At 37.3% G+C, this 26836-nt stretch overlaps 1 protein-coding gene across 3 annotated transcripts in view; it reads left to right on the top strand.

Annotated features, from left to right (window-relative positions):
* Positions 1 to 26836, top strand: part of LOC126872469 (uncharacterized) — a 140515-nt gene that overhangs the window by 77187 nt on the left and 36492 nt on the right. For 2 of the 3 annotated variants that reach the window (XM_050632449.1, XM_050632448.1), the window contains 2 exons: positions 22196 to 22306; positions 26208 to 26321. In XM_050632449.1, coding sequence (XP_050488406.1) covers positions 26252 to 26321 — 70 coding nt within the window. In that variant the 5' untranslated portion in view covers positions 22196 to 22306; positions 26208 to 26251. The remainder of the gene's footprint in view (positions 1 to 22195; positions 22307 to 26207; positions 26322 to 26836) is intronic. The other variant, XM_050632451.1, reaches the window with a different exon arrangement.

Below are 26836 nucleotides of genomic sequence, written 5' to 3' on the forward strand. Positions count from 1 at the left end.
TGTAATGAAACTATTATCAATTTTATGTAATAGAATTAAACTCATTTACATATGTGCTCTCTATCGACAGCGACTCTTAATCATTGCTTTAATCAATTTTGATATTCGATTATTATTAGATTTTCCATTATATTTATTATTTGATCGGGAAACTATTTAAAGTATCCTGTTTAATATAGCACTTTTTCTTTGGCATTTAGATCAGGGGTTATAAGAGTCAACACACAATTGTTTATTCATTATTTTTCCTGTCAGCTTCTACGTTTACTTTTACATTTATTATACAATTAATTGTTACATATAGATTTCACAAAATTTTTCCTAAATATTTCAGATTTTAATCGTAGGTGAATATACAATTCTAACTGATTAATCATTTTGCTGATACTCTGTATTAATCATATTTTATATGGTTCACAGTTATCACATGAATATCAGTAGGCGTTCTAATACTATCCATGAATAAAGATATATATATGTAAATGTATAATTTGTCGCGATGTATCGGTATAGATACATGTAATTTTTATGGTGTAATTTTTATGCAGACAATACACATAATTGTAACTGAAACCCACAGTATACCTTGTTTAGATAAAGACTTCGCATTCTCCAGAAAATTGCCGCAGTAATCGTTTTCGTTGCAAAATCTCGTTTTCAGTCTCTAGTGCTCCTTGTTCGTGCTCGTTTCTCTGAACTGAATTCGAATCACCAGGTCAATGTTCATTGAACGTTTCCGGTAATCCTATCAGTTGGAACCTGCGCTCGGAACGTATTAGCCAGTTAATTCGATTCGAGCCGCTTGTTTTACTGTAAAATAAGGTTGAAGCTTGGACTAAAAGAATCTTCAAAGATCAACAGGAAAAATTACTTGGTTTTCGGTTCGTTTTATTTTGTGAAAGATCCAAGTGGTTCGAATCGATCTATGAAATTTTTGTTACGTCTGACTAATTGAAGGATGAATTCAAGGACGTTAATTGAAGACCAATCATTGTAAAGCCGAAGGACATCGAGTGATTAGGGTCATTAGCAGTTGAAGTAGTTTCATAGATGTTTCACAGCAGTTCCATCCACTTCATTTCTATGTGTAGAGATAACAGAATGGTGTCGAGGGTAATCTAATTATTGGCTAGAGGTTCAGACCGCGGTTCGTTTGGAAGTTGAGGAGATTCTTCTGTCTGATCGGAATCCAGATATATAGAAATTCTTTTCTCTATTTTCCCACGCGCGGTTTAACAATTATTCGTGAAATTCACTCGCAAATATAATTAATTTATGAACAGACCAGTGCGAAAATTTTTAGTAAAATTGGACTAATTTTTATCGTTGGGTCATTCATATCCACGACAGTTTAAGACAAATTAACTTGTATTGTTTTACTTTGTATTTTTATATCTCGAGTGATAAATATTATCGGTGATGTTTGTCGTATAAAATATAGAATACAAACCAAAGTAATAAAATAATACTGCAACGAGATCAATTGGAGACTAACGAAAAAAAGGAAAGAAAATCTCGTATATTCAGGACACGAATTTTCTTAACGTTAATTTTTTATATCGTATAAAATAGTATAATATCCCATAATACATGAAGAGATAAAATTTGCGGATGAGAAAGAGAATTTCAAATTTATCTCGGCCGCCATAAAACTTTTGTTAAACGTCATTTTTTATTCGCAATTGTCAGATATCCTATTCGAGGCCCGAAAAAGAAAACTTGATAAAATATCGGCAAATTCAGCGGAATATTTATGAGAAGTTGATATAACACAGTAGCTAGTCAGCGAACGAAAACTCTCATTTTATCCGGCCTGCGAAGTTCGTCCCTTATCGCGAAAAGTACGGGCGTGTAGTATCGTTGCAACGCGAATATCGAGCAACGTGTAACCTATGAAAAAACTTGAGAACATTCGAGAAACAAATTTCCTCTCACTCGCCTGACGAAACTTCCCTTTGTTTCTCTTGATTGGCTGAACGCCGACCCATTTCTAAATTCCGCCCCGTTATCGACACTCGCGCTTTATCGACGATCTTGCGAAGGGGAACATCCAACTACTGGTAACTAGTAACGAGATATTCTTGATGGCGACTAAAGGGAACAAAAAGAATACAACGGAATTAGAGAAAGAGAGAGAGAGAGAGAGAGAGAAAGAGGAAGTTAGAAAAAGCGTATGCGAGACGGAAAAGTTTTGTATTCTCGGCTATAACGTGTGTTCTGCGAGCTTGACGTAGTTAGAATTCTATACAACGCATCGCTCGCGCAACGCATCGATGCTCTTTTCACAATTCGCGTTTTAATCCATTGCACTGCGAGAATGTTTCTCAAAAAACGACTCGTTTTGTCGCCTCGTTTGCTATAAGCGAATTCTTTCGTTTACCAAAGGTTCTTGTAGTTAAAATGCTTATCAATATCCATCTTGATATTCAATTGTCGGTGTCCCGATCAATCACTCGGTAATTCCATTAGCTTGTTTATTCGCATTGGCTGTTACGGACATTATAATTAACATCCAATTACAATCATATGAGCCACGGTGTCATTCGCGTATAATCACACTGTGACCTGATAATAAGCATCGCGCAACATTAATCAGTAAGTGCGTACATGCACGGCAATTCCTTTCGTTTGGAGAATCGCCTGGTAATTGCGGTGGAATTCGAGCCTGGAATGTAGGTCATGCAGCACCTGACGATTAGTATTAATAGGATGATTTATTGGCGAACACTCTTATTGCCTTAAATGCTATTCCCTATGCTACGATTTTAAAAGCTACTTTCCATTTTCGAAACAAACGAGCTATACTTTATAAATGTCAACACTTGTTTGAGAATGTGTTTCGCTATTTTTCAATGGAATACTGAAGGGGAGAGAAGAAGAATGAGATACGAAGAAAGTGGAAAAGATAAAAGAAGAAGAAAAAGAAACGGGGAGCAAGGAAAGGTAGGACGAGAGATAAAAAAGTAGTAGTGAGAATGGGAAATGTATGGAAAGGATAAAAAGATAAGAAAGGAGTAATGCGGGTAAAAAAAAGAAAGAAAAGATAATACTGGAGAGGTTTAGAAATATAGGAGAAGGATATGGAACAGAAAGCACGAAAAAGAAGGAAGTGGAAATATAGATATATAAGATAGAATGGAACAGAGGGAAAAGGAAGAGAACGAAGGAAAGCGAAGGAAGAAAAGAAAAAGGGAAATAAGAGAATAAGAGAAGGTAGTCAAGTGAAAAATATGAGGAACTGTTAATTCTTTTTCATTCTTTATTGTTATTATTTTCTAACGACATCAATCATTCGGAACAATAGATATAATTTTTCTACCAATTTTCTACCAAACTAACAGGGAATCAATTCCTGTATGTAATCTTTTTTACATTTTATTGAAGACAATTAATCTGGGAGGGATAAAATTTTCGATAATGAGAGGATATTCGCTAGTCGATTTTGAATGATCCACTTGACGAGACGAGCTCCGATTGCAAAATGAACTTACGCACGTTAATACAGGCCGCGTTGTTACGGAATCAGAGCCAATTATATGGGAACTCGATTATCGAACTTTCAGGGCCGTTGATTGCAGTTAATTGTACGTTTTATTAGCGAGCACTTTGGCCTGTATGCGTGTTGCTCATAAAAAGTGGCTTTTAGGCCGAGTAATTTGATACTTTCATCTCATAAAAGCTCGCCATAGGTACCGTTCATTTCGTCTGCGTTTTGAATCTAATAAATAACAACGTAATGGATCTCATTTGACTGACTGACTAATATTATCTCTATAAAGTAAATTTTTGAACATTCCAAGTTTATGTATGCAGTAAGCACTTTGTAATTTATTCGCGTTTTCAGATTGCTTTCAAATACCAATCTAATCGTCACAACCGTATTCCATTTCAATGTATTAATAAAATTTCAAAATGTTTTTGTAAAACACACATAGTATATACTTGAAATTGTTCTGCGATAAATAAACTGCGAATTTCTATGCAAATTTATATTTTTGAGAATATAGTTAAAAAGGTAGAACCTCGGTAGAAAATTGTTTCACCTATCAAATATTATATCGTAGAAAGCATTATACTTCACATAGTTTATATGAGCTTTGAAAATTTCAATCCCTTCTCGAAAATATCAAATGCAAATGATTATGGGATCTACGTTACATCGATATTCCAACGTTAAGCAGTTGGAACATTTTTTTCGCCGCTCTAATCACGAACTCCATACCGTGCGACGAAGGGAATGGAAAAAAGACTATCTATGAAAGGACAGCTGCACTTCGTGGGCGAAACAAAGCCAGCATGTGTGATGATATAAGTTTTACGTTATCTGCAACGCGGCGGAATTTAGTGACCGGGATGTGGGATTTTTGAACGAGATTCGTGCTTAGCGCGAACAGACAAACGAACCGACAAATACAGGACGAGTGTATACACCGTGGCAAACTAGTTGGGTGCGCATGGAACATACGGCTGCACGAGAGGGTGTGTGGAAACGCGTAACGACGCCGCTGCATAATCGTATCTACACGTAGATATTGTTAGCACAACGCACGCAGCGGTACACAATGTGACACCCGTGAGTATAAATCATAGAGGTTGAAGGGTGAGAAAGGGAGCACGATGGTGTGTTTGTTATGATAGAAACTGACGGCGTTGTGGGCGAATGCGAAACAAGAGTCTGAAAGAGAATTGGATGATTTGTCAGTATAATGTGATTGTGGAAATACGTCGAAAATCGCTATGAGTAATTACGGAGGATACATGTTCTTTTATATTCGTTCTTCTCTTCGCTTACGATGTCTTTTATATCATAAATTATGAGGAAATAGATGGAGTATTTTCGTGGTATTTTTTCTCATACCTTTTTTGAGTTTCGTGTGATTTTTACCTCACTTTTTTATTCTATTTTATTACAGATGAAAATTTCAGGCTCGATTCAACGCGAAATTTTTTTAACATTTTAGTATTCTTATTTCTTGGGTACGTATTGATCCAAAAGTCCCCTTTTTTCTGTTAGAGGCGATTCAGTGGAATTGAGTATCTTTTTACATGGTTTCATTATCTTATTTCATTTTGAATTTTATTTTATGAATTACATTTTTTGCGAATTTCGAGGAACCGAGACTCTCGGAAGGAAAAACGTGGGAGAATTTCTGGCAATATCGAGTGTTTAAATTTTATCCAATAGTATATAAAGTTAATAATTATTTTATGAATCTTACTGGATGATTTAATTTGTTATAAAATCATTTCTAACTTTCTGACCAACAAATTGTATCCATAAAATAACAAGTATCCCAAAAGTTATTTAATATTATTTAATAATGGTCTACACCCTTCTACTGTTAATTAAATATCTACATAGCTTCCACGATATTAGCCTGTAAGTTAATTAAATATCAAACTATTTACAACTTCTTATCGGTATATTTTAATCTGCCGAATATTAGGTACTTTCAAACCAACCGCTATATTTCCAATTTTATATACTTTGAGATACGAACTCATATGAAATTTACAAATTTATAGTTATTTATAAACTAGCTTTCTCTAAATCACAAAGGAGTAACAAATGGCTGTATAATTAGGCAAACCTGCACGCTTTTCGTGACTTAATTCCCTCGTATTGTAGAGCACATTTGGAAGGATAAATCACAAGGGTGGCGAAGGAGCAAGGATATTATTGTGACAGTAGTCGGATGTCAGATAGTGGAAACGTAGGAAACGCGCACGAGCGAACTCGAACTTGCCCGTTAGGGAAAGGGTGTGGGTAACACACGTACACAGGTCATTCTACGTGAGTGTAAACGAAGCCAAGCTCGAGAGAAAGAACCAACAGAAAGGGGTGGGAAGAAGATTTATGCGATTGAATCGGTACACGGCTACAAATCAGTTATCGTCCAAATAACTCTTCCTCCTAGGCGGAGGTCTCTACTCTCCGAAGAAAAAGCACGACTTCTTGCGCTAGTTTTCAATGAAGACCTGTAAAAAACAATCCTTGAAAACTGCTGACAGCTATTATTTTGACCTACATACTTGGCAAATAAAGTGCTGCAGGATCTTTAAGAATATAGCAGAAGTCAAAAACATTCCTATTGATACGTAGACATTTGATTTCTTTTGTTAAATGTAAAAAATAGCACTGTGCCCTGATACAAAATTCAATTTACTTTATGTTGAATAAAAGAATTTACAGACTTAGCCATTTATCTTATCATCGTATGCTTATTTCTTTACGATTACGTCAATATAAAATCAAGGGAAAAATTCATTTAACAAAATGAGAATTAAATATCTTATTTTCTGCTCGACAGCACAACATTTTCCTCGTAATTTTAATCCATAATAATATTTTTTCTGTTATTCGAGATCCTTGTCGAACGATATAATTCAGACGTTGTTTAATTAATAATACCCGCGGCAAACAATGGTGCTGGAAACCCAAGTGCTCGTACAACAGTCGTGTGACGAAGCATAATGTCGTTCATTAAATTCGATATCAGAGGAAAGTTGGAATTAATTATGCGTCAAACAATAACGAGGTATACCAGACTCCAACGTGGATTGACGCGACATCGAGTGGATCAATCGTCGTATTTATTTAAAGCGCTTGTAAAAATATAGGAAACGTTGGAAACGTTATGGTGAAACGTTTGATCTTCGTAACCTGATGTTATCATTGCACCGTGAATAGTCGAGGAAATTTTGATTTGCCGAAAAGTCGACGTTGTAGCGGTTCCTGTTCAACGCAAAAGCTTAATGCTAGTACTTTGCTTTGGTGTTCCTCTGTGGAAGTTTGCTTTAGGAGTTAAGGGAAACGCTGCATATAGATGTATGCACTCGACGAAACTTGACTAGGCCGATTTCTCTGGTGCGAGTCCCCTCTTATTTGTGTTTCGAATTTCTTCGCGGTTTTTCCACCTGCTTCTCCTCTCTGTCTTTACTCTCGAGCCTTACTTTCCTACGAGAGCTTCCGGTTTCCTTCCCTCTTATTTTATTCCACGAATCCCCTTGAAATTTCCTTTCTCTTCCACGTCTCGCTTTTCTTTGTTTCTCGCTGACGATATCTGGGCTTTAAAACAACTCGTGTTTACCGCTTTTGCTCTCTCTATATTGTTAGAGTGGGAAAAGTTGTTAAAACACCAAGAGAGCGAGAAAGAGAATTTTGCGCGTAAATTCACGGACGGGAACGTTACTCAGGCGATTAACTCGAAAGAAGAGTGTAATTCGAATGGTTAACGTATTTATTTAATTTATTCCCTGCTAGTAACATCCTAACTTCCATTCGTATGCTATGAGATACCTAGTATTGCTGTAGCCTGATAGCTTTCTCGGTCATTTGCACAGTGAATTAGCTGAAACACAAATTACCATCATAAAGGGGATCATACTGTATGGGTATACATGTTTACATCTCATTTAGCATGATGCGAATCTCTGAATGAAATGACAATGTCGATACACGAACAAAGTTGTCGCATGCTATTAATTCTCTATAGAAATTATTATTCACGTTCGAAGTTGAAAGCTCGAGTAATTAACGTAAATAGAGAATGTCTTAAATTAAATTTTTAATCGTTCATCCTCTTATATAGTAATTGAATTTTTCTTTCTGTTGCAATAATTTCTACATGAGTGACCGTGGTGACAGCAGTCGCGAATTTTATCAAATGGCATGAATGAATAGCAAATTAATGGCTGAAAGTAGTACTTACATTTTTTAATACTTAAGTATGACTACTTCTATTAATGTTAGAAGCCTTTCCACCGCCTCACAGAGTCTTCCTTAATTTGATTCGTGATTTAAAAGACAAAAGATAAATTTACAAGGATCTCTAATTACAAATGTCAGTCTTACTATTGCATATTAACTTCTAACAATGAATTAAAAATATTCCGCTATACGTATTCAGGACAATTATAGATAGCCATATTGTTCAATTTATCGTTTCAGTTAATCGTGCAATTAAATAACATCTTGTTGATCAAAAATAAACGTATCCGCGTACTTCTGAGTGACAGTATCTATTTCAAACTGAAACTCTGTAAATCGAATCAGCAAATTACATCTCGAATCTTATATCCAAGTCATAGATATAACTCGTATCTACAAACTCAAATACATTTTTAATACTTGGAAGATATATTTGATCCAGCCTTCTTTGTATCGAAGAGCGCCGACCGTTTACCCGCTAAATAAAGCAACCAGAACAAAACCAGAATAGCATCGAATCGTTTCACTAGCAGACTTTGATAATACGCAGCACGAGAGAGAGAGAGAGAGAGAGAGAGAGAGAGAGGCAGAGAGAAAGAATAGAGATTCAGCCTATATGGTGTGCCCGCGATTCCAATTTAACCTTCGACCGTGACAATTTCGGGGATGGATGAACGCGATCGTAAATGGGGGAGGTGATGGGACCGGCACAGTTTCATCTTTGGCACAAACGAATTCGTTGGGTCGGCGGAAAGATTTGAAAGCGTCGATGCGGCTACGAATACGAAGGAATTAATACCATGCGACAAAATGGAGCAACATTGACATGAGATATGAGTTATTTCCGGCTCGTTGATGAGAAGCTTGCGTGGTCCTTTTTTATTTTACTGTTCCTTTCTCTTTCCAGCGTTATCGCCATTTATCGAGACACAATGGGGGCAACGGTTGCGTGTATTGTGCCCTTTATACGTGTACATATATTACTTCGTAGATTCGTGGGAAATTTGCTGATAAATTTGCCAACGGTGTAACATGAATTATATTTTATTCGGGCGGTGTGCGCCTGTTGAAATTTGGTGACAAATCGAGAAATGAGATTAATGCCATAGAAGCAGCTATCGGAAACTATTTTCGAGTTGTTGCAAATTAAAATGTTCCTTATCGCCCTATACTAAATCTTCCAAAATCTTCGTCAATCATTCAATCTCATTTATTCCTAAAATTCAGTGCAAAAGTATTAAATAAGCTAGAGGAGGTTGGTTTGATTATTGACAATTTTCTAATGACTCATTCAACTTCAAGTTGGATTATCAAATTATCTCCTATCAAAATATTCCGATTAATACGTTCCAGTTTCTAATTATGCATTTCGAAACTATCGATATATGCACATACACATGTATATTAAATCTTTCTTAGAACCGGTTGTTATGTTTCGTCAAAGGAACTTTGCCCATTAGAGCCTATCTTGGAGGAGTGTTTGAGAAGTTTCGGTTAGCACGAACCAGCTCGCAGATTGCACGATCTCTCGCAGACGGAAGTCGTTCAATTTATCGCCTGGCACAGGCACGTTGGGCTAACAATGTCCTCGGACGACGTAACACCGGCAACGAGCGGGTATCTCGGAAACAACGTGTCGCGACCTCGTGTTATCTGAAACTCTCTTTGTACTTCAGATCGGAACAATACGGATGGATGGACACAGAAGTAAGAAAGCAGCGAATAACGATGAATATTCGAGGATGTAAGATGGTGACGCGCCACTAGGGAATTTACGATTCAGGGATATAAACTGAAACGAGCTCCATTGTTCCGATGGTGTGTTTCCTTCGGCGCCGAATGCTATAACCCGATCGATCTGTGATATTTCGTCGTCCCATTGGAGCGAGAATGGTAAATGAATGTATTGTCGGACACGTGAGTTAATCGAAATACCAGAGAGAATTTTATTTCGGCCCGTCCAATGAGTTTTCCTGAAAAAATGGGCGATTACATGTTTGCCTTTATGTCTGCTATAACACGCGTATATTAAATCTCGCACAATTTTCGATGTCTCGATATTTGAATTTAAATCTGATATTTTATTGTCATATGGAAATTGCGTTCACAGAGATAGATGGAGTCTCTCTGTCGAAATATTTCACGCACTCGTGCAAAATTGCGATACTGTCGATAAAATTAAGGACAAGCTAGTTCAGTTTAGGCAGATTAGCACGAATCGTGATGGACAATGCAGGTCTGTGGTAAAGCTGTTTGACAACGATGCTTCGCGGCATTTATACCCGAACCACGTCGAACTGCCAGAGACATTCTCCTTAGGAATGCTCAAACGAGAGATTCATTGTGTTCGCCACAATGGGCAACCACTCCTGCACCATTATATTGCATCCCTTCTCCCTGGTAGGATCGGCACGTTTATTAAGGGCGTACAAGAAACGACGAACACTGTGCCTGACTGCTTTCGAAATAGACACGAAAGAGTTTAAGAATATCTCTAGCCCCCTGTATGAAGATCTTTCTTTCCGACGATTGCATTTGTTTATTAATGGGATATTAATGATGTTGCGTTGACGCTACATTTCATAATATTTTTTAGTCAATTTATATTTATATTTATCGAATTAAATTTTCTAATTTATTTTTAATATATTTTTAATATATTTTTTTAATATATTATTTATTATTATTATTATTTAATAATTAATTATAATTATTATTTATTAATTAATAACTGTGATTATGAAAGGGGATTCTGAGGAGTTGCTCGATAGCTTTTCACCGCTGTTTCGTCTTCTGTCTAAATCCTATGATCTTATGAAATTTAAAGAAACTATGGTATCTCTGATATACTATAATAAGCTGTATTTTTTTTAAATCATAGCAAATTCTTGTTAGAATTTAATCTTGGGATTAAGATTAATAATCTGTGGAAAACACAATGTTTGTGTTTGAAATAATATAATGTGATATTTATTAAACAATTGTTACACGAATTATAAATGTGCGTTCTGGAATGTAGACAGTTGGCTAGTTATTCACAGACTAACTGGCTTAGTGACCCATGGCCCTTGAAGAGGTTTAGAGCCCCACTCTCTATGCAGTAATGAGTGTGACCTGTGTGGGTGTCTGTGTGGCGTCACATGTGGCACAGAACCTTCTAGTAGCTTCTAGTAGCCCATCTAGAATGTTCCATCCATATCCTCACGTTTCTTCCGGCGTTTTTTGAAAAAGCATGCATGTGCTAACTGCCGTGGTGCATCTCACGAACGCACGCTAGTGGGGATGGCGCTGGGCAACGAACGGAAGAATCCGTACGATCAATCACCTTATCTGCATGCGATTGATATCGTTGTATTCCAACAATTCTTTTACATTTGCAATTTATATGTTATATTACACACTTGGCTTCTATCGGTTTAATTGTCGCACTTTAATTCGATTATTATTAAATTTAAAGAATCGTATCTCTTAACAGAATCAAAAAGTCTGAGAACTGTTGGAAGAGAAGTTTGAACAAATCTCTTATTTAAGCTACAAGAAAACCGCATCATCGTGGATGAGAAAATTACTAATAGCGAATAGTAATACGAACTAGAAATACTAATTATAGTAATGGCGAGGAAGCTATGAATAAGTCAACAGCATAACCGTGGAACGATATAGAGATTATGCCGCAAATTGGTTGGTGTTTTACGAGCGTATCTTCGACGGAATTCTACTTGCTAAATAGGAAGGTTTCCTGTATCGAGATCGAAGGAAAATCCAAATGGAACGACGTGGTCGGTTGCCTAATCCGCCGATACATCAGAGTTACGCCGGCACCAATGGTGCCATTGCTTCAAATTCGTATCCAACCATTGTCGCGTAGGTGTGGAGAAACGAGGCTGTGTACATCGGGAATGGCCACATTCAGGGGGTTGCGAAGTTCTAAGCAGCTTAAGCTCTGTTGGCTGTACGACAAGCTGAAGGAAAACATCGAGCTGCAAGCGTGAAAACTGATTCACTGCTGTTCCAAAGAAATTACGTGGCGAATTTTTCGGATAAATCTTTCTAATCTTGTTCGTTGCTATTGCAATCTTTGACTCACGACTTTGTATTATAATTATTATGAAATCGCAGAAGTTCTCTAAGTAAGGATTGGTTGAAAGATGGTTCGTGAAATAATTTAGTCTATGAATTATAGATGCATGTTCTAAATTATAATCCAATTTACATTACATTACATCACATTATATCAAATATTACGTGATATTTAGTCGTGCTATATTAAATCTAGACAGTTGTGTCAGGAATCTTGACATGATATATAATATTATGCCAATGTTCCTGACATGATCAGGATCATTATATAAGGTAGAGTATAAAATTGGAATCACTTCGATTACTCCGTAATAATTTCAGTGAAAAGAGCTTCAGACAAAAGTTGAATGGTTCCAAAGAAGGTATAATCTGATGTGATTACTTTTCTTTATAAGTGAACGTGAAAGAATATAACGGTTATCAAAAATTTTTGTCCGAAGCGAGGATTATTTACGAACAAAGCGGACATTCTACAATGTTGTCAAGATACAATATTTTAAGGGGATAAAACTCCACAGCATATGTTTTAACTTACAAGACAATTTTACTAATTGTAAGTTGTTCTAGAAAAATACTTATTAACATGATTTAAGTAGAAAGTGTTTTACAAAGAAATATTGTAAAGTTACAGTCTTCGTATACGAAGGTCAAACTGTTTCTTTAATGGAATCGTATATTTTTTATTACGTAAGTCAACTAATCGAAGCAGTTCCAATTACTTGCATTATCCTATACAAATAATTCTCGTAACTATACCAATGCGAGCGATATATTTGTACGTCTGCATTATAATATCGTTTATATCCGAAGAAATTCCAAGTAGCATACTACGAAGGAATTTAATCTCTTCATTCAGATTACAACCGAAGGCTGAAGAATACACGTTCCTCGTCTGCGTGATCCATTATCACTACTACTTATTCACGTGCACGTACATCCGCCGCTCTACGCGAAGTGAATACACCTTTTTACCGGCGTAGGAACAATAAACGCGAACCTTTGAGCGAGAACGTGTCGACTGGTGCCATTGAGAGAGTACCGGGTATCTTCTTCTTTTTTTTTTTTTTTTTTTTTAAATGCAACCTCTCCATCTCGTCTAATTAGAATTCATCGGTAAATCGATGCCTCGTTTCAGAGCGGACTGACCTGATTTTCTAGTTCCACGTAATACGAAACACTCACTCTGTGAGTGATCCAACGCGAAGTAAATTCGTTACTCTTCTGTTGGGATACTGTTGTGGTCGAGCCACGTGGAAAGCTGGAAGTGTTGGGAAATTTTCTGGAACGAAGTGTTCGGCCCGTAACACGGACTAAACTTTCTTGTCAGAACCAATTATCTGTGCACTTAAGCGTACTGTGGGCTTTCCACCGAGAGCTTTCGCGGCGTAAACTCGTAATACCAGCGATTTAAGCTGCGCCAGAATACCCAGACCGTGTCTCGATTCTACGTACTAATGTTTCAGAATAGAATATGCTGCATACCGTGCGTACGAACGATAGTAATCGCTAGCTTCCGCCGTGGTTCGTACGGTGAATCATTCTTAATAAATCTCTAGATGGAAACGTTATATTCTGACATGTATCATACGCTGGATTACTGCTATTATTGAAGTGGACAGTTGGATTTTATGGGTGTTCAAAGGTTTGGAATTTTACGAGTTGATTTATGGCTGGATAAAGATTTTGATTTATTAATTTCGGTTCCAATTCTTTTTGAAATAGATTTGCCTTTCTGTAATGAATATAGTAGTATCATAACACGAACTATAAAACAAACTGAATGTGATTTCTAACGTAAAATATGTTGCAACAATTTTCGATGCGATATCAGAGTGATTATAGTAATACAGCAATCGTTCTAAATGTATCTATAGGAGGTATCGTTTTATTAATTTCGAGAGACATAATTAATACATGCATTAATTGCCATGTTGCTTAATTGTCAGCATTAATCAATTACTTCAATTTTTATAAATCATTAAAATACCGAACAAATTGTTTAAATTTTAAATAGAGTAAAGTAACCAAATAATAAATAAATCGTAACATCCTTATTGCAATTTTTACACAGTATATAGATTTTTATTACAAAAATTAAATATTATAATGCAACGTACGATGTAACAGTAAAATGCTGTCTCGGTTTCAACAGCAGTCTCGACAAAACGATCAAAAGAATTCTCCAGACGAAGGTACGAATAAGAGAGCGTGAATTTCCGATAAAAGATTCGAAGCAGCCACTGTTCTCGAAGGTTATCCACCCCTCAGGATGCATCAAGCCCATTACATCTAGGCGTTGGGCCTCGTAGAAGACCCTTCAGTCAGCCTCGAAGCACGTCACTTCGGGGAAAACGAAACCACTCTCGAGACGCTCGAGGGCAGCCACGAGGGGACCTGCCGAGAGAGCTCGCTCGAAGGAAAAGGAAAAACGGGGAGAGAATACTTGGAACGTGAAACAAAAAAGATAAAACGATGCACACAGACATTGTGTAAAGCCCCTACGTGACGACGTCAGCGTCATTGTTTCATTTTAACCGAATAAGAGGAAAAGAAGGGGCGAAGAAAAGTTTCTCTTTCGGTAGCTTGCTTGGGATGACAAACAGTCGAGGAAACAAAGTCGAAGACAAACGAGCATCACGTTTTCGTATTAGCTGTGTGCTGCAGTTGGTGTCAAGGTGTGTGGTTAATTAAGTCAACTGAAAACAGGGAAAAGGTTGAATAGGGAAAAAGAAAGAGAGTAAGAAATAAAAGAACCAGTGGAATGAATATGATTGCGGGGGTGTCGCGAGGTCTCGCGGTTATTGCCTCGGCCTGGAAAACTTGCTCGAGTTTATCCCTGTCTAGGAAGAAAAGTCTCCGAGGTTTTATCGTACCCGCCGCTTTGATTTATCCAGGCTGAATTGGCCGCCGCGCTGCTCCATTGTACGAAGAGATCGTATCTCGCGGAATTACAGCAGTCGCGGTGTTTATTTGAAAAAATAATACCCTCCGTGTTTCCTTGCGCCTTTATATCTCGTGGCGAAGATGCTAGAACATTAACTCGTCGTTTGAAAACAAGTATCTCCTTTTTCTCCATATAACTTTCCAGGTAGATGAAATGAATTAATTCAGCTTTATACGAGCGTCGTTCAGTAAGTACTACCCGTTGACATATACAAAAGTAGAAGAATCGTTGGAATGTACTTATAGAAAGTTATCTAGTTTCATTTGTGTATTGACATGAGTTATGCAAAATTTTAAATATTTAATATTGTCGTTGTATCACACGTTTAAAATGACGATGCGAATTGAAAATCAACGATATTTCTGAAAATACTTCAATATCTTTCGTCCCTCTTATGCCAATATCATACATGGACGATTCGATAGATTATAGAAATTTATAATTGAATATCGAATAGGTAATTAGATAATTGTGGGAATAATAAGACAAAGAGGAGGATAATTGTGTCGCAGCGTACAAAAAATTCACTTACTTCATATAAATCTAAGCACTCGCAATTTTTTTGAACGAGATAGCATACTAGAAAACATGTACACGCGTTTGAAAAACTGGATCCATTGAAAGGTATCTATGTTTTATCGAGTGTAACAAATGGAAACGAGTTTTCATCAGAATGGTGAACTCATTGGGCTATTGAGGCTAAGCCACTTGACGCGGAATGAACACGTGAAAACAGTGTTAATGCACATCCATTTCGCGTTATTGTCAGTGAGCGAAGTTCGCCAGCGAGACTCGGAGTCAGCGGACTCATAATGCAGTTTAATTGCATCGGGCATTTCGCGTGTACAGCGCGTTATCTAATGTTCCGTTCCCCGACCTAGGAAGAGTATAAATGTCGCTGAGAAGCAGTTTCAGCCACACATAAATAATACAGAGCCATTACGTGGCCCAACACGAAATGGTAATTGGGTCTCGTGCTGATGCGTTCGATGCGATATAATCGATCGATTTATCCAAAATCATTTAAATTCAAAGCACACGAATAAATTATACGTAATTCAAAGAAAGTCTACTCTATTGCATGATAAATTGTTACAATGACGACAATAAAATTGATGTATTAGTTAATTACCGGATTCGTAATAAAACCTTCAGAATTTGTAGCTTTTATTAATTAATTGCCTAATAAAACCTTCAAAATTTAACCTCAGACTTAAATACCGAGAGCTCTAAGTTTATCAATCCAAGTGTCTGAACGTTCATATGCGTCTCTGTTGTCGAAAAGACTCTAGTAAGATATTTTTATATGTTATAACAAATTACTAGTTAATGCTATTCGTATCTGCTGCCTGGTAATTTCTATTAGTTATTTAACAGCGTATCTATATCCTAAATCGTTTTATACGTCTATGAAATTGACCATTTTATGCGTACTCTAACAGTTTCCTCTGTGTTAAGTAGAAAATACTCTGCCACGATAAACGAAGTTTTATGTCCTAGACAAGAGCCTGAAACCTTTAAAAGCGCAAGAACGACAGTCAGCGAAACTTAATCTTGTTAATATTCATAAGCACTGATTTATATCGAAATCTTCGAAGTGTCGTGTTATAATCGGACTCTAGAGAAAGCTTTTAAATAAGCTTTTAAATAAGCTCTTTACGAAATAATTGATTGCCTTACTTTGCCTCATTTTCGAGTTAGGAATCTCTCTTCGCTTGAACTGCGAATCACGATAGCAGAAAATTGATCGACGACGTTTCAGAAACACAGTTAACACGTTTGCCATGTTAATCACAATAACAGTGTAGCAGAATGGAGCAATCTGTTCTATAAATTATGACCGAGGTCTTACGCGAAGGATATACGAAGTTTACAGCATCCCTTCATCGTAAGGACGCCACTAAAGGGTAGGAACTAAGCATGATGTCCTGACATAAGGGATCTGTTACATAATACAATACACAGTGTTCATAAAATCCAGATCCACCGGTTTCATTGTTTCCATCCTTCTCTGTCGTAGTTTAATCATCGACAAAGATACAATAATTTGCCAAACGATCCATGATTTTCGTTTCCATGTTTCATTCGAGTGAGTCGAAGTTTAATTAGGCTGAAAGTTTCGAAGGGATTGGAAGTAGTATTTATTTTTAAACCTATCGTTGATTGATGTTAATTAAATCGAAGCAAACCCGTTAAAACATTCATCCACGTAATGAATATACGCCGGTTGACGAAGGGTTCGTTTAATTAATCACGTTCCACGTGATTAGTCATTTATTGTATACGATCGAAATTCGAGAGACTAAACGTATTTCGATACTAGGTTGTGTTAGAGGGAAACTGATATTTATGAAACAGAGTACTAATAGTCAGAAAACGTAGCCATCCAGCTCGGAAAACAGGAAATTCCCGTTGTCTGTGATAAATTATTCGGCAACGTGCGCCAGGCTATAATACTTGCCAGTTCCTTTATGGAATCACCAACTGAAAGAAGATTAAAGACGGCGTGAAACGTCGTTATCGTAGACTTCCTTAAGTTAGTTCTTCATAAATAGATTTCCGACGCGGCGTTCTGAAATCTTCCTCAGTTTATCGAAGTCTGCTCAGAATCGTTTACCCTCTTAACATATTACAGCTATTTTACTACTATATTCAGTCACACAGTTATTTTATTGCATTAAGTATTACCAAGTTACTTATGGTCTGTTAATATTTAAAGATCATTGTCATATTAAGTACTTGTTTTTAAAGAAATACTTATAATTCTTTTTTATTCGTAATCTTAAAAGATTGCCATACTCGTTCTTATTAAGCAATTGTGATGATGAAGCGCCAAGTAGTAACTTTTAAACAATTAAAACCCCCATGACAGAGAAAGTATTATATATATCATTGTAAAGCTGAATATCTTCTCTTTCATGCAGGATTTGAATTTTTTGCAGGATTTGACATTTGTGCGATTGCAAACCATTAACCGATTCCAATCAGAATGTGTGCCATTAATCTGGACATACAATTTTCCCTTTAAGAGTGCTAATCTTCTATGTAAACTTTAATATGGGACTTTTTTATCAACCGCTGTTTCGTTTCCGTGAAATTTCATTTGCATTCGGATATCCGAAGGTCATTTCGCAAACTTACGCAAGCCACGAAAATTACCCGGTCGTCCGGCACACCGAAATAGCGAATGGTGGTCACAGCAAAAGAGTCGGATGTGCGAGGGTAGAGTTGAAAGAGAAAGCAACAGAGCAGAGAAAAATGTTAAGGGCGCAACGCCTGGAAAAGGTTATGAGATCGTTCCACTGTACTGTCTGCTTTATATTCTCGTCTGCATTCCTGGTTATGAAGTCGTCCTTTTTCCCGTGGAAAACGTCTTCCAGATGTGTACGTAGCTGAGGAGCATGCAGATAGACGCGCAACGGTAGCTTAGTAAGCGGCAGCGGAAAAAGACACGCGGGAGACTGAAAACCAGAAGAACAAATCGAGTCCTCGAAGAGAAACGGAAAGATAGAAGTCGAAAATATATATACAAATATAACAGAGTACGGGGATGAGCAAAGATAAAGAGAAGAATGGCTGGAGATATAGTGGTTGATAAAAATAGGAAAACATGGTAAAGGAAAGAATTGCATTGGAAAGGCAATTCGCGTACAACCGCGAGTTCCTCCTTTCTGCATACGTCTCTTGTAATCAGATCTTTCAACTGGGGAAATGAAGAATGAAAAATGAGAGAAATGGTTATGAATAAGGAAGGTTCATTCGACTCGAACGAAAGGTCCCCTTTGAATCTGATTTCACATGATTTTCAAGTAAATAAGAAGATAATGTAATACTTCCCATGGAAGTTATTCGATTATCTTGAAAGTTGATTATTCGGCGAAATAGAGCCGCGATTGATCTGATAACGGAGAATTTCGTGCATGGAATTATAGAGGGACAGAAACGAATGCATGATACGACCATGAGTCTGGATATTGCGTGTTCGTTGTACCCTGGGAGTGATAACGGAGATAGTGTCACTCGTCTAGCTAATTACTAGTCACCAACTATATGACTCCTGGGAATTGGCTCGCGAGTGTAGGATGTAGGTGTATGTAGGGAACTGGGCTGGACGGTGCACTAAAGCTGGAATCTTGATCCTTACATAATACACGAATAAAGGTTCATATGTGCGGATCGCTTGTCTTCGTCACGACGTTCCTATGCTTCCATGGATCACCTTGACAATGTCACCTGTTTTGAGAAACCTTTTAGAAATTGAGTGTATTATCATTATAATATGCTGCGATATTCCATTTATTGTAATAATATATATTTATATTGTTATAATTGTAATAACGTAATTTTCATTTAACACTGTTATTTTGAAAAAAGTAAGGTCGGTCGGAGTAGAAAAAATAGAATGCATAGCGTTCGAAGTTCACATAGAAACTACAGATAACCCGAAAACCGCAGACCAATAACTTCAATATAGTAGGCACATGAAAGTATCATCGCTTGCGTGATATCGGAAATAACGGCAACCTCGTTCGCGCCCGGAGAAGCGTTTTTCAGCGCTATTTCACTCGACTCTCTTTCACCATCCCCTTCGCTATTCCTCTTCCATGGATGGAAATTTCACGTAGACTTATCAAATGGACCGAGGAACGAGTCTCTCCAATCACCATAATTAGAATACATATGGGGAAAAAGAAACGAAAGTTCGAACCTTCAAACATCTACACTAAAAACACTTTTAATTAAATTTATTTCCAAAGGAATTCGATACACTTCGAAGCATCAATTTCATTAACAATACGAATTATCAAATCCTTTATTTAATCAGGAAATACAGATACAGAAAATCAGATCTGTACTTAAATTTAAATTACAACAACAATCAGCAATGGAATCCAGAAACGTCGAACGATATTAATTAGGAGCGATTGATTTCAAGGAATTTCTTTTCGCAATACTTTTCGGCTCGATCGGGGTGAAAGGTTCTCTCGTTTTCCACCTCTCCGCGTGATATTGGCGATCGGCGAAGTGATGTGGTTACACGCTAGCCGAACACGGACACGAACTTTTCCATGTGCTCCTGCACAGTTTTCGCGCTTCGCTGACCGCAATTTTTCTTCTCTTGGTGTGCTGGGTGACACTATTTCAACGATTGGTTACACCAGCACGCGGGTTGGACAGTTCACAGCAAGGAAACTCTACTAGTAGCTGCGAAACTTTCACCAAAGAGAAGATGACGATTGGTTTCCGGCTGAAAACAGCTTCCAGACGCCAATTATCAGATTCCTGGTGCCGCTGGTATGACCATGACTGGCCAACCGGTGACCACTCGAGCGATAACCGAAACTCCTATCAGGATTTTCTCGGTGTTCTCTCGCGAGTTTCCATCGCGAATTTCCATCGTGAATTAGCGGATATGCAGATAGCTGCGCCATTATCTGGCGAGAACAGCACCTGGAGCCCGTCTTTTCGAGCTGCTCGACGAGCAAAGAGCTAAGTAACGGAGAACCTACGATAACGAAACGAAATTGTTCCATTAATTATTCTCCCGAGGATTTTCGACTAAATTCATTTCGTTGTCAGCTTTCGAGCCTCGAGCAAGTCTATTGTGTATCCCCTTCGTTTGTTGTAACGTTGAGGATTTCGAATTTTGTTAAATGCTTTTGCTAATGATTAAAGTTTTTAGAAGGACGCAGGAGATTCAGGTGAATAGTAAAGAGGATAAAGAAACGGACAAAAGCACGGTCGAACGAAGTGATGGAGCGGAAATTAAGAAAAGGCTGAATATTCCCTGTCCTGTAACCAGTCGACTAACGGGAACCGGGAAACGAACGTTAAGAAATAAAAGTAACGGAATTTACGAGCAATGTCGTTTTCGGAACAGTATTTATGGATACTTACTCTACGTGTTCTCCCTCGTTTCGATGGAATATTAGTCAGGTTAATACCTTTCGTAGGAGATTTTCAAAGATTTTTGGAATATCATGTTGTTAAATTATGGTTTTCGTTGTTCAAATTTTCTAAATTTTTTTTTATCATAAATACTTTTATTTTCGTAAATGTACTATTGTATGTCATTTCGAAGCTGGGGGTTTCCTCTTTCATAACCGAGTTTCTTTTTTAACATTTACATATAAATAACGCTGTTCAAAATCCATTTATGAATGTTGAAAAGTTCGATATTTCGCATATTACAATGTAATATATCGAGCATAAAAAAATTTCTCAAAAGTGAGATGCTAAAAACCAATAATAAAAGGTTACAATTTGGATTACGAAATTTAATATTTGCAACAATTTATCGAGTCAAACGACAAAGAGGAATATTAAATTTTAAAGAACACAGAAAATCGGACCAGAGGAAGGGGGGAACTATCGAAATAAATATCATATCTCGGTGGCAATTCCGTTTCCCGGTAAACATTTCGAATCGTTTGATTGATTAAAACGGGTGCGTATTAAACGAATTAAAACGATAAAACGTGCTTTAACGGAACACGGCGGAAAGATAAAAGTTATGGGACACGGGAATTTTACGATTTCAGTTTGTAGCCGACATTTTACATAAGCCGCGCACACTCGTATCTCCTATTTGCTCTTGCGTGGTTTGCGGTGCATACATCTCGCCACATGCGCCCGCACCAATAGGTACACGTGCACACAGCCACCAGCCTCATATTATGCAGCCCCGGGATAGCATTATGCATTTGTCGCATGTGTGCTATGTTCTAAACTCATGATAGAATCTTTAATTGACCGAGAGGAAAGATTAAATAATGTTAAAAAATTTAGAAATTAATACAGTGACTTACGAAGGTATTTGAATTCTCATCATAGAAATATTTTATAATGTCAGGATCTCTAATCGAATTAAAAAGAGCACTAAACACGATGGACAGTGTTAAAAATTTATAAATTTATATAGTGACTCACGATAGTGTTCGAGCACTCACCAGAGAAAATTTTATTAACGCTGTAATGAGACATGCATAACTATGGACGTGGTTATGTTGGTAAGTTATGAGATATTTGCTGCAGATTAAAAAGTAATCCAAGAGAAGGTATTTGAAACTTAACAGTAGAATAAGCATAGGAAATGGTTGTCTGGGAATAGGATGGATATGGATGGATATTCGAGGTTTGGGAATGGAGCAATCTAGGAACTGAATAAACTTGGATTCTTAGGATCAAGGGATCGAAAAGTATTCGCCTGAGATTTGGTATCAGTGAATATAAAAGCTCTCATCTTGCTTTAAAACAATTACTTTATCTTTATTTGAATATAGAAATTGCATATCGGTTCAACATTGCAGCTATTAATTGTCATACACTGTTAAAAACAATATTACATTATAGTAGCATTATAATTGGAGTCATGTTGCACAACCGTAATAGATAATAGGAAAGCAATGGCCGGAGATATGGAATAAATCCCTTAACCATATTGTTCTGCTATGTTTCAGATTCGTAGAACGTTAGGTATCAGAACGATGTGAGAGGAATATATGGGTGAACACCAAACGGGCAAGGAAGATTCGACGAAATCACGAACACGTGGCGGGACGTGAAGCGGGGTGAGCTTTCTTATAAATTTTATATAAATAATTTTTTGAAAATGTAGTTTATTGACTTTTATTTTAATAAAAGATTACTCTGTTTCATTGCAATTCTCCTTCGTTCCCCACATAATTTACTCATATAATGATTGATTACATAATTAGACGAATAGACGTCTGACAGAAAAGTTGTATCGCTCCTCGAAGAAGAGAAATGAAAATCAAACATGGTAACTGTCTTCTTGATTAATCTTTGAGAACTTAAAAGATATAAAATGTAAGGTTTAGATTCTGCCAACATACATCTTAGACAGTACATTAGCCAACTTCGTGGCATGTCCGCGAAAAAAAATTGGATTCTGAAACGAAAGTTGGCCGGCGGCTCGGTTGTGGAAGCTCGAGAGACTGGAGATAAACGACCTGGTATTCGGATAAATAAAATTCCCCCTGCTGTTTCGCCGAGGCTAGAATTTTCTCGTTCGAGCTGACCGCGTGCGTGTATCGTTGAATTTCGGCTCACGTATCTTAACAAAGTAACCCTGTGGATTTTGGATGAAGAATAGAAACCATAGCAACCGAAAAACAACGTTTGACGAATAATTGTTCCCGAAAGTTCAAACTGTTGCAAGAACCAAAAGAAATAGGACCAATATCCGACCGTCTGTATGTAAAAGGACGAAAAAAACAAAGGAAAACAAGATAGAGTTGCTCCGATTATTCGTGAAATTCGTTACGTTTGGAACGACGGAAACGGTCGCGTGGTATGTGGAATCTGTTTGTTGTGCAGAATGTGAATAATTTGTACGGCGAGTTGTATCGTGGGATTCCTGGCTAACCGATGCGTCCTGCCTCACATTCGAACCTACCAGACAATAAATTTTCAAAATAATTCGATACCTCTTTCTTTTTCTTCAACCGAATTCCCCGGAATTGAAGGGCAGATAGGAAATCTGAAACAAATATTAAGCAATGGTAAAACAAATCTTCTTTGTCAGAGAAACGAGAGATACAACTAAACAGAGAGGAAAACGAAGATCGACAGAGCCGAGGAAAGGGGAAGAAAGTTCGGAAATGATCGGTGGAAGGAAAGCATTTTTCTCCCCCTTGTGATTCAATTTTGTCGGGTTCCAGACACAGGAAAGGGGGAAACCGTGCGGCGCGACAATGCACGCGAGCTGAAATACAATTCGGAATTCTTTCGTGAGTCAGCCGGTGAAAGGCGCAATTTTATCTGGAATTGTGGCTCGTGAATTTGCTTTCAAAGTATCCGCAAACTCGTCGACAGAGAGGCGACAGAGCGAACGATCGTGCAAGATTAGAGCTGCCGTGGCTTGGAAAAAGCGGTCTGCTCGATCTGGCCGGCACAAAAGGATCCAGAGACGAAGAGAAAGAGAAAGGGAGAGGCAGGGGAACGAAGGAATCGAGAAGGAAGGAGGAAGAAGATGGTAAGGACTATTGGAAAATAGGAAGAGACAAAGAGGATGATTCGGTAGCTGTCGCCACCGCCACCGATTTTCAATGCTTGAAGCTTCTTGCCTTTCGACTATCGTCAAAGGATGAAAATTGAACCGCAGGAAGCTGTACCGTACACCGAGATTGTGAAAAGTTCCGGCCGCCCCGTTCGTAGCGTTTTTCCGCCATGAAAGGAAAGAAATTTCGTGGCGAGGGAAGAAAATCGAAAGAATAAAAGAGCCGATATTGATTTTCGAAAAAATTATCAACATCGAAATGACATTCTAAACCGTGGAAAATAAGTGGAGTTCAGTGGAACAGGTATTGAATTAAATTTAAACCTTAGAATCTGACGTTGTCTAATTTATCATGTTCATGTTCATGAAACAACGTAATGCGAAGGTCTTGTTTCGGCTTAATGAACTAAACGATTGCAGGATATAATTTTGATAAATTCTGTTTATGGTAGAATGCCAGTAAAAATGATCGAAGTGCGATGAGGAAGGTTTTCGTTCTCTGATAGGAGAATGGTGTAATAAAAACTACTTTAGGGTATCCTGAGTAACTTTCTTCTTCGAAAAGAATAATCAATTTCATAAATTCTAATTCGACCAACCAAAACATTCACAAGCGCGGCCATACAATTTTCATCTAGAACTACGAGAGATTCTCAGCGATAGAACGAAAGATGCGAAAAGGGACGAATCCTGACACGACTAGTACGCACTTGATGTTTCAGACGCAACCTCAAAATTAATCATGCAAAGCGTTCCTTGAACGCCGTGCCGTGTCACGAACTGACGCAACGGTACTGTTAATACTTTCTTCCTGGCTTGCGACCAAGCACAAAGGCTAAACATTATTATCCGGCTCGTATAACCCTTCCAATACCAGTGTTTGCATCCTATTTGTACATACGATCGTAAGCATAGCGCAGTGTCAAGGTGTGTGCCATGAGACACATATGTTATTACATAGGAGCATTCCTCGCGGCGCTGTGGTTATGAAAATTTAATTAAAACGTGTCTCGACCATACACGCGAGTCTTGCACGAATAACGTGTGTTGCCGACGAGATCTCGCGGTGATGAGTGTTCTTCTTTTGCCTTGGCCCAATGGTAAATTGCGGGGAAAAGAATTATGCGAATGTCGGAGAACATTTTGTGAATAAGAAGTCAGTTTTGGCTGGACTGTGGCCATGTCTTTTTTATTTTCACTGTAGCGGGAACATTTTTTTAGAGAAAATGACGCATAATTATTTAGAGTATACATCTACTGGGAAAGTTTTACACGAGGATGCTTCAGTGGAAATTTTATTTTAAATGTTTCATATCGTGCGCAGAATACGGAGGAATTGAACGTTAAGTAGAATAGTACGTATTAGGTCAGTCACCCTATTCTTCGTATGATTATTTCCGTAGAGAGGAAATTGATATTATCAGAACCTGTTTATTCAGAGAAAGTGAATACTAGGAGATTTTTACTTGAGAATGCCTAAAACAATATGAATTTCATTTTGAATATTTAATATTATATACAAAGTATGAAATAATTCAATATTGAATAGAATTGGATGATGTTGGGTCAGACAGCGTGTTGTACTAATTAGTTTGGCAAGGGGGAACTGTTTAACAAAAGCTATTTACTGAAAATGTTGGAATATTTTTACACAAGAATACTTCAAACACTTCGCATTTCATTTCAGATGTTTGATATTCTGTGCAGAATACGAAGCTATTGAACGTTAAGTAGAATATGACGATATTGGATCAGACATCGCGTTCTACTTATTGTTAGTCTAGTAAAGAGGAGCTGGATGTTATCAGGAATTGTTAATCTCCTGAAATGTCAATAGTTTCTGTATGTTGGAGTTTCTCAAGGCGTTTCTATAATAGTACCTATAATAGGAAAATGTATTCATCGCCCATAAATCATACTCGAGCTTATGTAATTAAATATTTAAATAATATAAGTATTATATTATTATATTACATAAATATTATAAATATAAAATATGTAAATATTAAAACATCTAAATTCATAAAATAATTAATTACTTTGTATTCCTGATGGATTATTTTGAAAAATGGATTACGATTGACGTAAATGTTTCATATTTAGAAATATACTCGTACTTCACTTCATTTAAGATGAGATAACGGGGTGCAGTCAAGAAAAGACGTAATTTATTAACTCGAGTCAAATTCAGTTGTCATAATTTCGCCGAAAATCGCGTCATTAATTGCGGAAATACCGATAGAACAAAGACGTTGAACTTGATTAAACGTTAATTTCTACATAATTAACGCATCTGTTCTCCGTGTAAAAATAAATACAATTTATTCTTTAATAATCAAATGTAAATTGAGTCTGGAATACATGCACAAAAAACTTATCGAATATTTATATTAATGTAATTTTTATTTCGAATGTCTGTTATTTCTGACAATGTTTTCATTCTGTTTCAGCGTTGAGCCTGCTATGTGTAAAGAAATTCTCCGGCAGCGGCACGATGCTGGAAGCACCGCCCGGAAGTCGGGAGGACCTCGTGGAGGCAGCACGAACACCATGCACACCCACAGGTTAGTCATTCCACGATTTACCGCGAACTTTAAATGAAAATTTACAACATTCTCAAACGTAACAATTCCCACGGGGACATCTCATAAATTAACTAAATAAATAACTATAACGAGGTAGTACCGCGTATGTGCCAGAATAGTAACGTGAGTTAAAATTCTCAGAAACATAAAGGAGACGAATTATCATATCTAAACGTTCAATTTCAGTGCACAAACGAATTGGTTGAACGTTCCAGGATGAAATATCAAGCTTGTGTTTATCATAAAGTTTAAATGGACACTCGTGCGGGCATCTAGAAGTTTTGACTCAACCCGCAAATTCCACAGATAGATAATGGAAATGGTGAAAATAGTACGACACCATTGGTATAGTTTCCCTGAGTTATTGCCCGGAGTACATTTCCATTCGTATCAATTCCGTGGATTACGGAGTTCGTAGTTTTCACATTGAGTCGGTAAATTTCAATCTTTACTAGGAGGGTGCATAGTAATTTCAACTTCGACTCGTTTCGCCG

Source organism: Bombus huntii, chromosome 13 (genome assembly GCF_024542735.1).
Source record: "Bombus huntii isolate Logan2020A chromosome 13, iyBomHunt1.1, whole genome shotgun sequence".
Taxonomy (NCBI): Eukaryota; Metazoa; Arthropoda; class Insecta; order Hymenoptera; family Apidae; genus Bombus; species Bombus huntii.